The sequence below is a fragment of the Lagenorhynchus albirostris genome, chromosome 2, assembly GCF_949774975.1.
Source record: "Lagenorhynchus albirostris chromosome 2, mLagAlb1.1, whole genome shotgun sequence".
Taxonomy (NCBI): Eukaryota; Metazoa; Chordata; class Mammalia; order Artiodactyla; family Delphinidae; genus Lagenorhynchus; species Lagenorhynchus albirostris.
In genome coordinates, this window is record NC_083096.1 from 102,740,599 (window position 1) to 102,754,106 (window position 13,508).

At 40.7% G+C, this 13,508-nt stretch overlaps 1 protein-coding gene across 2 annotated transcripts in view; it reads left to right on the top strand.

The window, feature by feature from the left end:
- The first annotated feature begins 1,333 nt into the window (after positions 1–1,333).
- Positions 1,334–13,508, top strand: part of ALG14 (ALG14 UDP-N-acetylglucosaminyltransferase subunit) — a 104,427-nt gene continuing 92,252 nt past the window's right edge. Inside the window, exons 1-2 of one of the 2 annotated variants that reach the window (XM_060139536.1) lie at positions 1,334–1,559; positions 5,265–5,416. In XM_060139536.1, coding sequence (XP_059995519.1) covers positions 1,424–1,559; positions 5,265–5,416 — 288 coding nt within the window. In that variant the 5' untranslated portion in view covers positions 1,334–1,423. The remainder of the gene's footprint in view (positions 1,560–5,264; positions 5,417–13,508) is intronic. The other variant, XM_060139537.1, reaches the window with a different exon arrangement.

Below are 13,508 nucleotides of genomic sequence, written 5' to 3' on the forward strand. Positions count from 1 at the left end.
ATAGACACATTGGTTAGAGGAGCTGATCTCAGTCCTCTCTCTCCCCTGGAGATTCTGATTCAGGAGCTCCCTATTGTACCCTGAGAGGCTGCATTCTTTTTTTATATATAAATTTAGTTATTTTATTTTTGGCTGCGTTGGGTCTTCGTTGCTGTGTGCGGGCTTTCTTTAGTTGTGGCTAGCAGGGGCTACTCTTCATTGCAGTGCGCGGGCTTCTCATTGTGGTGGCTTCTCTTGTTGCGGAGCATGGGCTCTAGGCGCCTGGGCTTCAGTAGTTGTGGCTCGCGGGCTTAGTTGCTCCGCGGCATGCGGGATTTTCCCGAACCAGGGCTCAAACCCATGTCCCCTGCATGGGCAGGTGGCTTCTTAACAACTGCACCACCAGGGAAGCCCAAGGCTGCATTTTTAAAAGCACATTCTAGGATCTAAGCAAGTTTGAAAATCAAGGAAGTTTGAATTTGGCAAAGGAATACATGGCGTAAATTGCTATGCAGCAGCAGTTAGGGTTTCCAGTTTCTAAATCTACATCTGCCACTATTTCACTTGAGCAAGCTGTTTCACCTTTCTGGACTTGTTTACTCATCTGTATACTTGTCCTATCTAACCTACAGGTCCATTGGGGACTGAAGGCAAATTACACTTGGGGTGAAGGGGCTTCTCTAATCTCAGCCTTTTTATATTGCTACAATGTGGATTAAGTAAACATAAAAATAAGCAAAATTGGGATTGGGGGAGGTGTTGCCTTTGCCGTAAAATTAACTGAATAGGACGATTATTTCTCTATCTCACTACCTTGAGCCACTGAACTTCCACTGCTCTCAGGAACATGGTGTAACTTGAGGTGATCACCCTCAGCTGGCTACTCTGGTCACACTGAGATCTGTGAAAAAGACTAGAAAACTTAAAAATATGAGTGCCTGGGAAAGAGGAGAATTGGATGAGAACCCGAAATTCAATTTTTTGTACTAACGTACATTTCACTGGCAAGCACTTTCAGTAGCTGTGCAACAGAAACATTTCCCTTGGCAACAACAACAAAAAAAAGGCGACGTATGCCACTGGCCTCAGGTGGAATTCACAAAGTTGGTTAATTTGGAACACCTGCTAACTTGGTAGGTCCTTTTTAGGGCGCCCAGCTGGCCTCACCTCCTCACGAATCGAAACCAAAACTCCTCCAGCGCTTTAATCCGCGAATTTCAGTTTACGCATGGGCTGTACGTGCGCAGACTCCCGCGGGGCACCCAGCGGGGTGGTCAGAGTCCAGGCTTCCGCCTCTGGCCCTGAACTCCTCCCACCGCCAACAAGCCCCGCCCACCAAGAGGCTCACACTTCGAGTTTGGGTCTCCGCAGCGCCCGTAGTTTTGAACTTTCACCGCTCCTGCGGCCGGCGTCGGGGGATAGCACGCATGCGTCTTGTCTTCGAATGGGTGGCACCCTTATCCTCGCGGCGGCGGCAGGAGCCGTGGCCGTGCTGCTGGCAGTGCGGCTATGGGTAGTGCTGCGTCCCCGCGCCGCTGTGCCCCGGCGGTCTCTCAGCCTCTTGGTGGTGGCTGGGTCCGGTGAGTATCCGGGCGGTGACTGGCGGGCTCGGGTCGGGTACTACAAACCCCAGAGTCCACCGCGGCGCTGTTCGCAGGACCCCTAGCGCTTTGTGCAGCGTTGCATGCTGAGATTTGTAGTTTCTCTGCGGGACTGGAGCGGGTCAGCCCAGGCTGGGCAAAATGCTGGTCTGTTGTTGATGTGGCCCAGGCCGCGTCTTTAATAACAAATGAGTTACTTACACTTGTCTGTAATTAAGCGTCTCTGTAGCGTATATCTTTCTAACAAATTATTAGTGAACAGAGAGGACACAGAAGCCCGTGATGCTAACATGCAATTTGCCTGAATAAAAACTGCTGTTTTGCATTATTAATCTAGGCATTTGGGATAATTTAGGAATCACGAATACTACATGATAAGCGAGACAAAGCGAATTGTCACATTTATAAATATACATATACAAAACCCACAAGTATAGAAACAATTACCTTCTAACGGGAGAACAATACACACTTCAGGATATTGTGCCGGGGGGTGAACAACAACCTGTACAATCAGGTAATACAATCCAAACGGAGTGGGCCAGCTCTGTAGGCGTACCGCTTTAAATGGACAGCTCTGACAGAGCGATACATATACATGCTGTGTACATTCAGAAATGCCAGGAGATTGCATCCGGATAGCATAATATTTATAAGTATTAGCAAATGGTCTAAACTTATGTTCGCGTGTAATTCATTACTTTATTCACTTAATGTATTTTGAGCCATAGGGGAAGTCAGGCACTAAGCTAAGCCCTGCAAATAACAAAACTGACGAATACGACTTGCCGTGGCGTACTGACTATGTCCCAAGCAGTGTGAAAGCTGTGAGGACACAGCAGTGAATGAAATGGAGAATAGAAAACGAAAAGCAGAATGGGTACTTGCCACAATAAATGCTATAACCTGGGAAGTTAACACTGCTATGGAAGTTCACGCTGGGCGCCACTTTTTCTGAACTTGAGACAGGAAGCTTCCTGGAAGTCGTGATGTCTAAACTGAGACTTGAAAGATGACTAAGAAGTAGCCAGACAAGGGGGAGCTGGGGCTTTGAGGGCTGGAGGGTGTGAAAAGAAGGCCATAGCACTTGGGATGACCAGAGGTGCGAGGGCACTATTGTACTGAGTTGGATGTGGGGAGGCAAGCCCCATGCAGATCGCGGAAGGGTATTTTAAACCCTGCTCTACAGAGCTGTTGGCACTACTCCACTGCTTCCTACCATGCAGAGGTTAGGACCATGCGCCTCTAAATGAACATAACACCAGAGTTGAATCACATCTCTGCCACTTACTAATTTGATGATCTTGTGCAAATTAGTTAACCTCACTGAGTCTTCTGTTTCCAGTTTGAAAAATGTGGGTTAGGAAGAGGCGAGGAGAAAGAAAGTTGCATTTTCATCAGAATTGTCAGGTAAAGCCTCCCTGGGGAGATGACAGATACCCAACAGCAAGGAGGCCAGAGTGGCTGGAGTAGACTGAGTAAGGGGAGAAGAAGCAGATGAGGTCTAAGAGGTAACAATAAGGGTCATCTTACAAAAAGGCTTTTATTCCATATGAGAAGGGGAGCCCTTGGAGGGTTTTGAGCAGAGGTAAATAATTTGATCAACTCTTTTTAAGAAGATCAGTCTAGAGGCTGTGTTGAGAGTAGACTCAAGTGGACACTTGAATGGACAAGTGCAGAGAGGGGAACAGGCCAGGAAGCTTTGGTCATAATCCACATGAGAGTGATGTGGTTTGGAGCAGGGTGCTAGCAAAAGAGGTGGTGAGAAGTGATTGGATTCTGGATATACTTTAAGATAGAACTGAGAAGATTTCATTCCCAAAGGATAAGTCTTAATAAAAACGTAAAATCCAAGATGAAGCTCTTATTATTTATTTATTCAGTAACACAGTTAATTTTTCAAAGAATGTATTCAGTTTCCTTTTAAGGGAAAAGGGTTTCCTTTTAAGGAAAAAAGAAAAGACTGTTAAAGCAGGTAAAATGAAGTTTTAATAGCAGTGGAAGATGTATTTGTTCGGATTTATCCGTAATTGTTCCAGCTCTGAAAACAAGTACCTACTTTGCAAACCACCACACTTTTTCAAAGTTAAAAACAAAAATGATAAAATGAGTATAAGATGTGTAAATTGCTTGCCCTACATAAGAAGATGGCTGACAAGTTACAAAGTTAAAGCATGATTCTAATTCCTGTTATACTTACTCTCTGATGACTTTATTTCTATATCTAATTCCTTCTGGGATCTAGAGAGTAATCATTCCCTTTCTACTATAAGAAAATATATGCGTTTGGAGAAAACACATAATTTGTTTGATTATCCTATATGTTCACTGTATCACTATTGAAAGCTTTCTTGCAACAGTAAGGGAGGTGAGTCGGGGGAGCTTTGTAGTGTGACCAGAGACAAGGAAGAGGTAACAAATGAGATGAACACAGAGAATGTTAAAGACATCAACCTGGCTGAGGCCAGGGGATCATGCAGTTAAATTAAATAGGTATAATAGGGCCCATTCTTAAGGAGTTTGATTGCTTTGCTTAATTGGTATATAGTTAATGTAATAGGTAAATGTTCTTTCGGGTTTTTTCCCCCGAAGGAAAACTCAGTGAACACAGTTGGTTTTAAAATTCATGGTTTTAAAATTAAAGTATGAAAATTTTGGAGATTGTACAATTTCAGAAATTGAACACACAGTTGTTGGGTGAAGCTGGTAAATATTTGAGACCTCTGTTAGGTCTGAGACCTCTGTTAGGAGCAGTTGAACAAAAGTCTTCCTTAGGAAGATCTGAGCCCTGGGAGTCAGTGCTCATGCCTCCCTGATGTTACTTCGCAACACCTTCAGCAAGTGTCTTCCCATTTTCCAGCCTACTTTCCTGACCTTACTTCACTCTCCTCTTTCTTCCCAGTGTTCCCACCATGCCTTGATCACCCATCCCTTGATCACCCATCCCAGATCTTACCTTCTCCTGTCCTAATAATCCCACCCCCACCCAGTGGCCTCCCTACTCATATCTGTCCATTAGCTGCACCTTTCAAGTCATTTCAGCCTTTACCAGGGATCTCCCTTATGCTTAGGACATTGTTTTTTCATAACCTTTTGCTTGTTCCCTACCCCAAACCCCATTTTAATTTTGCTTGCTGTCTTGCGTCGCTCTTTGTATATCTGTGTGTCTTGTCCCTTCCCCACCAGACTTCCTTTTTTTTTTTTTTTGCTGTACGTGGGCCTCTCATTGTTGTGGCCTCTCCCGCTGCGGAGCACAGGCTCCGCACACGCAGGCTCAGCGGCCATGGCTCACGGGCCCAGCTGCTCCGCGGCACGTGGGATCCTCCCGGACCGGGGCACAAACTCGTGTCTCCTGCACCGGCAGGCAGACTCCCAACCACTGCGCCACCAGGGAAGCCCCCCACCAGACTTCTTGATAACAGGATCTGTGTCTTATACTTCTTTGTACCTTCCTCAGGTAGTACAGTAGCACAACCTACTGCTGGTGCTGATTTTGTTTTTATACATTTATTATCCTCTTCCCCCATATAAAGGTAGTATTTATACAAGGGCATAGATTATCATTTCCAAATATTCCTTCTGTGTTTTGAGAAATACACAAAGCATAGTATTCGTATAATGTAGTCAGATGGATGTGTCCATTACTGGTTTCTGAATCTCAAGCCTTCCAATATTTTTTTCCAGGTGGGCATACCACTGAGATCCTGAGGCTGCTTGAGAACTTGTCCGATGCTTACTCTCCTAGACATTATATCATTGCTGACACTGATGAAATGAGTGCCCATAAAATAAATTCTTTTGAAGGAAATCGAGCTGATAGAAACCCCAGTGCTATGGTAAGTGGTAATTTCTATGTCTAAGAAAAGTTACAAGTTATGTATTGAATTTAATTTTCTCTAGAAACAATCTCATGACCCTTCAGTGCCCTGCTCACACAATGCAGTCAACTGTTTATTGCTGATGAAATATAGTTCTTTTACTACCCAAATATAAAAACTGCTTTAAAATAAATCTTCAAATCAAAATGGTTGTTTGATTTCTTATATTCTCTTCTATTATTTAAATAGAGAAAATTGTTTCTCAGTAATTCCAACTGTGAAAATTGTTTTATTTATACTTACAGAAAACATCCAGTTCACGTGCTTATTGGTTCTTCGTTAAAGTTCTTTATCAGTGTATTACGTGTATTGATAATTTGATTTATCTGTTACTACTTCTTATTCTTCCAATCGTATCTGTACCTGCCTTTAAAATTACTTCTCTGCTCCTGGTTGCTCACTTCGTTTTAGCATTATAGCAGAATTTGGGGTAAATTGAAAAAAGTGGAACTACTTAATCAGGAAGGAAACTAGAGCTGTTCCTTGTTAGATCGTCTCCATCCATCCCTCTCTCTGGTACCTGCCCGGCCACAGGGCTCCAACAGGTAGTTCAGGAGTGGACAGGCGACCCAGCTCAGGCCACTCAAAGTGTTCCTCCAGGCTTTTTGGACTTGGGGACCCAGAAAATGAAAGTAGTCTTTCTTCAGGGGTTCAACTCTGTAAAAGAAAACTTGGAAGCTGCCAGCAGTCATGTTTTCACCTGCTGGCTAAAGACAGACTGCAGCTAGAGAAAAGAATGAAGTTCATCCACAGGAAGAACAAGATGGGAAACCAGATGGTGACTCCTGCCTTCATTGACTCCAGAGCTGCTTCCTTATGGGCCCTGTCTTGGTGGTTCTTACGTTTCTTGGAAGTCAGGATCCACTAATATAACTCATCCTCCACTGACCTTTTTAGTTAGTTAAAGCCTGCTTTAGTTACGTTTTGTTCACTTGTAAACATGATCCCTCAATAACGCACCACTAAATTGTGTTCTTGGAAAATCCACATCAAACAATCTTGGAATGTGCTGATGACCATTCAGCCGTAGCGAAATAAGTGGTATGTTTTTTCTTTGTGGGAGGTGAGCCAAAATCCTTCATTTCTGTTTCAGGACTCAATACTGTATTAGTTTCCTAGGGCTACTGTAACAAAGTACTACACACAGGGTAGCTTGAAATAAGAGAAATTTATTCTTTAATGGTTCCGGAGGCTAGAAGTCCAAAATTAAGGTGTCAGCAGGGCCGTGTTCTCCTTGGAGGCTCTGGGGTGAATCCTTCCTCACCTCTCCCTAGCTTCTGATGGTGGCCAGCAGTCCTTGGCATTTTCTGGCTTGTGTCAGCATTACTCTCGTCTCTCCCTGCATTGTCACAGGGCCATTCCTGTGTCTGTCTTCACAGGCCCTTCTTATAAGGACACCAGTCATTGGATTGAGGGCCCACCCTATTCCAGTACGACCTCATCTTAACTTGATTACATCTACAAGACCCTATTTCCAAATAGTCACTTTCATAGGTTCCAGGTGGACATGGATTTTTTTTTTTTTTTTTTTTTTGCGGTACGCGGGCCTCTCACTGTTGTGGCCTCTCCCATTGCAGAGCACAGGCTCCGGACATGCAGGCTCCACGGCCATGTCTCACGGGCCCAGCCGCTCCACGACATGTGCGATCTTCCCAGACCGGGGCACGAACCCGTGTTCCCTGCATCGGCAGGCGGACTCTCAACCACTGCGCCACCAGGGAAGCCCGGACATGACTTTTTGGAGGACAGTATTCATCCCTATACAAATATGTACACTGGACTATTTCAGGAAAAGCCTCCTGTTTGACATAAAGCAAAACAAACTTTTTCCTTTAAGCAAGTGTGAAAGGAGAAAATAGTAGACTATTGAGTATGCCAATAATTGATCCTTTCAGTAATGGGTGAAACATAATAGTAGCTTCATTTTACAAATGAGATAAATGAGGCTCAGAGACAAAAAAAACTCAGCCAAGGCCCTGCCAGATATGTGGGACTTACCTACATGTGTCTTCTCTGAAGCCTGCGCTTTTGCTGCACAGCCCACTCTGCCCCTTTTGTGTATTCTTTTACAATTCAAAACACTCAATGTGAACAGAATGCCCTGAGAATTCTTATCCAAGGCATCAGAGACTTAAAATGTCATTTAATCTCTTATCTTAGAGTATATATTAGAATTGGAGAGTTTATAGAAAATGATGGTAATTTTCTCACAAGAATAATGTTAAAAGTCTTATAATTTAGCAGTGGCATACACTACTAGAAAAAAATATAAAGATCAAAGGATTACAAATTTCTTACTGTTTTTCAACATACAGAGTGGGTATCTTTGTTTTTACCTAATTATTAGTGTGTGTGTTCTTTTCTTCTTTCTGAAATTGTACCCAATTTGGAGGCTCCAGGTTTAATTTAACATACATATTGAATATTTCCCTCCAGGTCCATCACTGTATGTACCGTTCATTTGCTGAATTATGTCAGGATTTAGTGAAACACTTAGAAGATTGTTATGTACTGTGTATCATGATGCTTTAGAACCCAGTAAGTTGGATTTGATGCACTTTATAAGAAAGCCAAAGATTTCAATTTTATAAGTGCCATTATTTTTTTCTCGTTATCAAAGTAACACCACAGTATTGGACTAAGCATCTCTGTTCGACCTCCTTCCTTTATCGGTTACTTTCCTGCTGGGGCAGTGCAACCCCTGTTAGAGAAAAAACTCTATCTCGTTCCTGAAATGGTCTGCTCATGTGTGAATCTAAAGCTGGGGAGAGTTTCTGCAGAGAAGCAGAAGAGAGCCATTGAGGGCAGTAGAAGGAACATGACTGTTGTCCTTTGTGTCGACCAGCCCTATGAGCCACACTAGGCGGACAGGAGGCAGGGTGGAGAGACACCTTCTGACCAAGCCTTATAAAGGGAGGAATACACTTCTTGTCTCTCTCTACACTTCAGCTAAGGGGACTTGTACCCGCAGCGTCCCTGACAGCTATCTTTTGTACCTACCGTGGAGCTCACCAGATTGGGGAGAGGAAGGGTCTAACTGAAGAAATCAATAGCGATCAATACATTTGCTGCAGAGCCCACGTCAGCCAAGAATACTGAACGCTCTAGACCTGCAGTGTCTAGTAGAGGAGCCACCAGTACTGACCCAGTACCATTTATTGAATAGTCCTTTGCCCACCGATCCGTGGTGCTTCCACCGTTAGATCAAGTTTCCATGTATGTATAGGTCTGTATCTGAGCTTTCTACTTTAACTGGTACACTTGTCTATCCTTGAGCTAATGTCAAGCTCTTTTATTCTTCAGAAGTATCTTTTTTTTTCCCCACATAGGTTTTTTTTTTTTTTTTGCGGTACGCAGGCCTCTCACTGTTGTGGCCTCTCCCGTTGCGGAGCACAGGCTCCTGACGCGCAGGCTCAGCGGCCATGGCTCACAGGCCCAGCCGCTCTGCGGCATGTGGGATCTTCCCAGACCAGGGCATGAACCCGTGTCCCCTGCATCAGCAGGCGGACTCTCAACCACTGCGCCACCAGGGAAGCCCCCCACATAGGTTTTTAAATTAGCTTTGAAAAATTCACAAAGAACTCTGTTGGGATTTTGGGTTGAATTGAATTGAATCTGTCCATCAGTTTGAGGAGAACTTACATCTCTTTGATGATATCTTCCTATCTGGAAACATCACCTTTCTCTCCATTACAGTATTTAGATCTCCTTTAATGCTTTTCAGTAACATTTCTAATTTTCTTCATAAGAGTCTGGCATATCTTTTGTTGTGTTTATTTCTAGGTACCTTGTATTCTTTTATTATTGTTGTAAGTGGTATAACTTTTAATAATATTTCCTGTGTTGCAATATATAGAAATACAATTGATCTTTATAAAGTGATCTTATAAGAACCACCTGGCTACACTCTAATCCTAATTTGTACACTTTTGTGTTATTAATGAAGATAATGTTATCATCTACAAGTAGTAATAATTGTGATTCTTTCTTTGTAATCCTTACATCTTTTAGTTCTTTTTTCTCATTTTGTTATTAGAACTTCTGGAACGGTAATGAATAGGAGCCGTGTAGTGGTCATCTTTGCATTCTTTCTGCTTTAAAAAATGTGTTGAGTTTTACTTTAAATAATAGTTGTTGATTTTTATCAAATGTCTCCTCTGCATCTGAGATGATCTTATACTTTTTCCAACTTTTTCTGTTTATATGGACAATTACATGGTTATGAACTAGTCTTGAATTCCTGGAATAAACCCAGTTTGTTCATGGTGCATTGTATTTTAATGCATTGCTGGATTTGATTTGCAAACATATCATTTAGGATTTTTTTGTTTATGTACGTGACGGAGATTGCCCTGTATTTTTCCTTTCTCATGCTGTTCTTTAGTTTTGGTATCAAGGTTACACTAGTCTCATTATGTGAGTTGTAGGGTATACACAACTTTTTGCTCTTTGGGGGAATTTGTGTAAGAATTTGTTTTAAGTTTCTTTTTCTTACAATATTATTAACTGCAGTCACCGTGCTGTATTGCATCCCTATGACTTCTTTATTTTATAGCTGCAAGCTTGCAGCTTTTGACCCCTTCACCTATTTCCCTCACCCCCAATGCCCCAGCTCTGGTAACCACCAAATCTGTTCTCTATATCTGTGAGCTTGGGTTTTTTGTTTTCTGGTTTTTTTAGATTCCACATATAAGTAAGATCATATTGTATTTGTCTTTCTCTGTCTGACTTATTTCACTTAGCATAATGCCCTCAAGGTCCATCAAGGTAGTCACAAAGGACAAGATTTCCTTCTTTTTTAAGGCTGAATAATATTCTGGTGTGTGTGTGTGTGTGTATGTGTGTGTGTGTGTTTATGTGTGTGTGTGTGTGTATGTATCAATCACATTATATTCAGTATTTATCCATTCATCCATTGGTAGACACTTAGGTTGTTTTCATGGTTTGCCTATTGTAAATAATGCTTCAGTGAACTTGGGGTAGTGTATATCTTTTTGAGTTAGTGTTTTCATTTTCTTTGGATAAGCATCCAGAAGTGGAATTGCTGGATTATATAGTAGTTCTATTTTTAATTTTTTGAGGAACTTCCATACTGTTTTCCATAGTGACCACACCAACAGTGTACAAGTGTTCCCTTTTCTCCACATCCTTGCCAACACTTACTATCTCTTGTTCATTGTGTGCGTGTGTGTGTGTGTGTGTGTGTGTGTGTGTGTGTGTACCACATCTTCTTTATCCATTCATCTGTTGATGGACACTTAGGTTGCCTCCGTATCTTGGCAATTGTAAATAATGCTGCTATGAACATTGGGGTGCATGTATCTTTTTGACTTAGTGTTTTTGTTTTTTTCAGATATATACCCAGGAGTGGAATTGCTGGGTTTATAGTAGTTCTATTTTTAGTTTTTTGGGAAACCTCATACTGTTTTCCACAGTAGCTGCACCAAGTACTTCCCACCAACAGTGTAGGAGGGTTCTTTTTTCTCCACATCCTCACCAACAAATGTTATTTGTGTTCTTTTTGATGATAGCCAGTCTGACAGGTGTGAGGGGATATCTCATTGTAGTTTTGATTTGCATTTCCCTCACGATTAATGATGTTGAGCATCTTTTGATGTGCCTGTTGGCCATCTGATGTCTTCTTTGGAAAAATGTCTATTCAGACCTTCTGCCCATTTTTTAATCAGGTTGTTGGACTTTTTTTTTTTTTGATGTTGTTATATGAGCTGTTTATATATTTTAGATATTAACCCCTTATTAATCATATCATTTGCAAATATTTTCTCCCATTCAGTAGGTTGTCTTTTCATTTTGTTGATGATTTCTTTTGATGTGCAAAAGCTTTTAAGTTTAATTAGGTTCCATTAGTTTATTTTTGCTTTTGTTTCCATTGCTTTAGGAGACAGATCCAAAAAAATAGTGCTAAAATTTATGTTGGAGTCTTCTGCCTATGTTTTCTTCCAGGAGTTTTATGGTTTCTGGTCTTACATTTAGGTCTTTAATCCGTTTTGAGTTTATTTTTTCTACATGGTGTTAGAGAATGTTCTGATTTCATTCTTTTACATGTATCTGTCCAGTTTTCCTAGTGCCACTTATTTAAGATACTGTCTTTTCTTCATTGTGTGTTCTTGCCTCCTTTGTCCTAGATTAATTGACCATAAGTGCATGGGTTTATTTCTGGGATCTCTGTTCTGTTCCATGGATCTGTATGTCTGTTTTTGTGCCAGTACCATACTCTTGATTACTATAGCTTCATGGTGTTGTCTGAAGTCAGGAAGCATGATTCCCCCAGCTGTGTTCTTTTTCTCAAGATTGTTTTGGCTATTTGGAGTCTTTTGTGTTTCCATACAAATTTTTAAATTATTTGTTCTAGTTCTGTGAAAAATGCCTTTGGTATTTTGATAGATATTACATTGAACCTGTAGATTGCCTTGGGTAGCATGGTCATTTTAAGATTATTAGTTCTTCCAGTCAATGAACATGGTATATCTTTCCATCTGTTTGTGTCATCTTCAGTTTCTTTCATCAGTGTCTTACAATTTTCCAAGTACAGCTCTTTTACCTCCTTAGGTAGATTTATTCCTAGGTATTTTGTTCTTTTTGATGCTATTGTAAATGAGATTGTTTCCTTAATTGCTCTTTCTGATAGTTCATTGTTAGTGTATAGAAATGCAGCAGATTTTTGTATATTAATTTTGTATCCTGCAATTTTACCAGGTTCATTGATGAGCTCTAGTAGATTTTTGGTGGTGTCTTTAGGATTTTTTAATGTATCATGTCATCTACAAACAGTGCCAGTTTTATGTCTTCCTTTCCAATTTGGATTCCTTTTACTTCTTTTTCTTCTCTGGCTGTGGATAGGATTTCCAATACTATGTTGAATAAAAGTGGTGAGAGTGGGCATTCTTGTCTTGTTCCTAATCTTAAAAGAAATGCTTTCAGCTTTTCACCATTGAGTATGATCTTAGCTGTGAACTTGTCATATACGGCCTTTATTATATTAAAGTACGTTCTCTCTGTGCCCACTTTCTGGAGAGTTTTTATTGTAAATGGATGTTGAAGTTTATGAAAAGGTTTTTTCTGCATCTGTTGAGATGATTGTATGGTTTTTATGCTTCAGTTTGTTAATGTGGTGTATCACATTTATTTATTTGCGGATATTGAAAAATCCTTTCATCCCTGGGATAAATTCCACTTGATTGTGGGGTATGATCCTTTTAATGTACTGTTGAAGTTGGTTTGCTAGTGTTTTGTTGAGAATTTTTGCATCTATGTTCATCAGTAATGTTGACCTGTAATTTTATTTTTTGTAATATCTCTGTCTGGTTTTGGTGTCAGGGTGATGCTGACTTCATAGAATGAGTTTGGATGTGTTCCTTTCTCTGCAGTTTTTTGGAATAGTTTGAGAAGGATAGGTGTTGACTCTTCTCTAAATGTTCAGTGGATTTCACCCGTGAAGCCTTCTGGTCCTGGACTTTTGTTTGTTGGGAGGTATTTTTGTTATTGATTCAATTTAATTACTGGTAATTGGTCTGTTCATATTTGTATTTCTTCCTGATTCAGTCTTGAAAGATTATGTATTTTAAGGAATTTGTCCATTTCTTCTAGATTGTCCATTTTACTGGTATATAGTTGTTTATAGTCTCTTATGATCCTTTGTATTTCTGTGGAGTCAGCTGTAACTTCTTTTTTATTTCTGATTTTATTGATTTGGGCCCACTTTCTTTTTTTCTTAATGAGTCTGGCTAAAGGTGTATCAATTTTATTTATCTTTTCAAAGAACCCCCTCTTAGTTTCCTTGATCTTTTCTATTGTCTTTTAGTCTCTATTTCATTTACTTCTGCTCTGATGTTTATGATTTCCTTTTTCTACTATCTTTGGGTTTTGTTTTTCTTTTTCTAGCTCCCTTAGGTATAAGGTTAGATTTTTTATTTGAGATTTTTTTTGTTTGCTGAGGTAAGCTTGTATTACTGTAAATGTCCCTCTTAGAACTGTTTTTGCTGCATCCCATAGATTTTGGATCATTATGTTTTCATTTTCATTTGTCTTC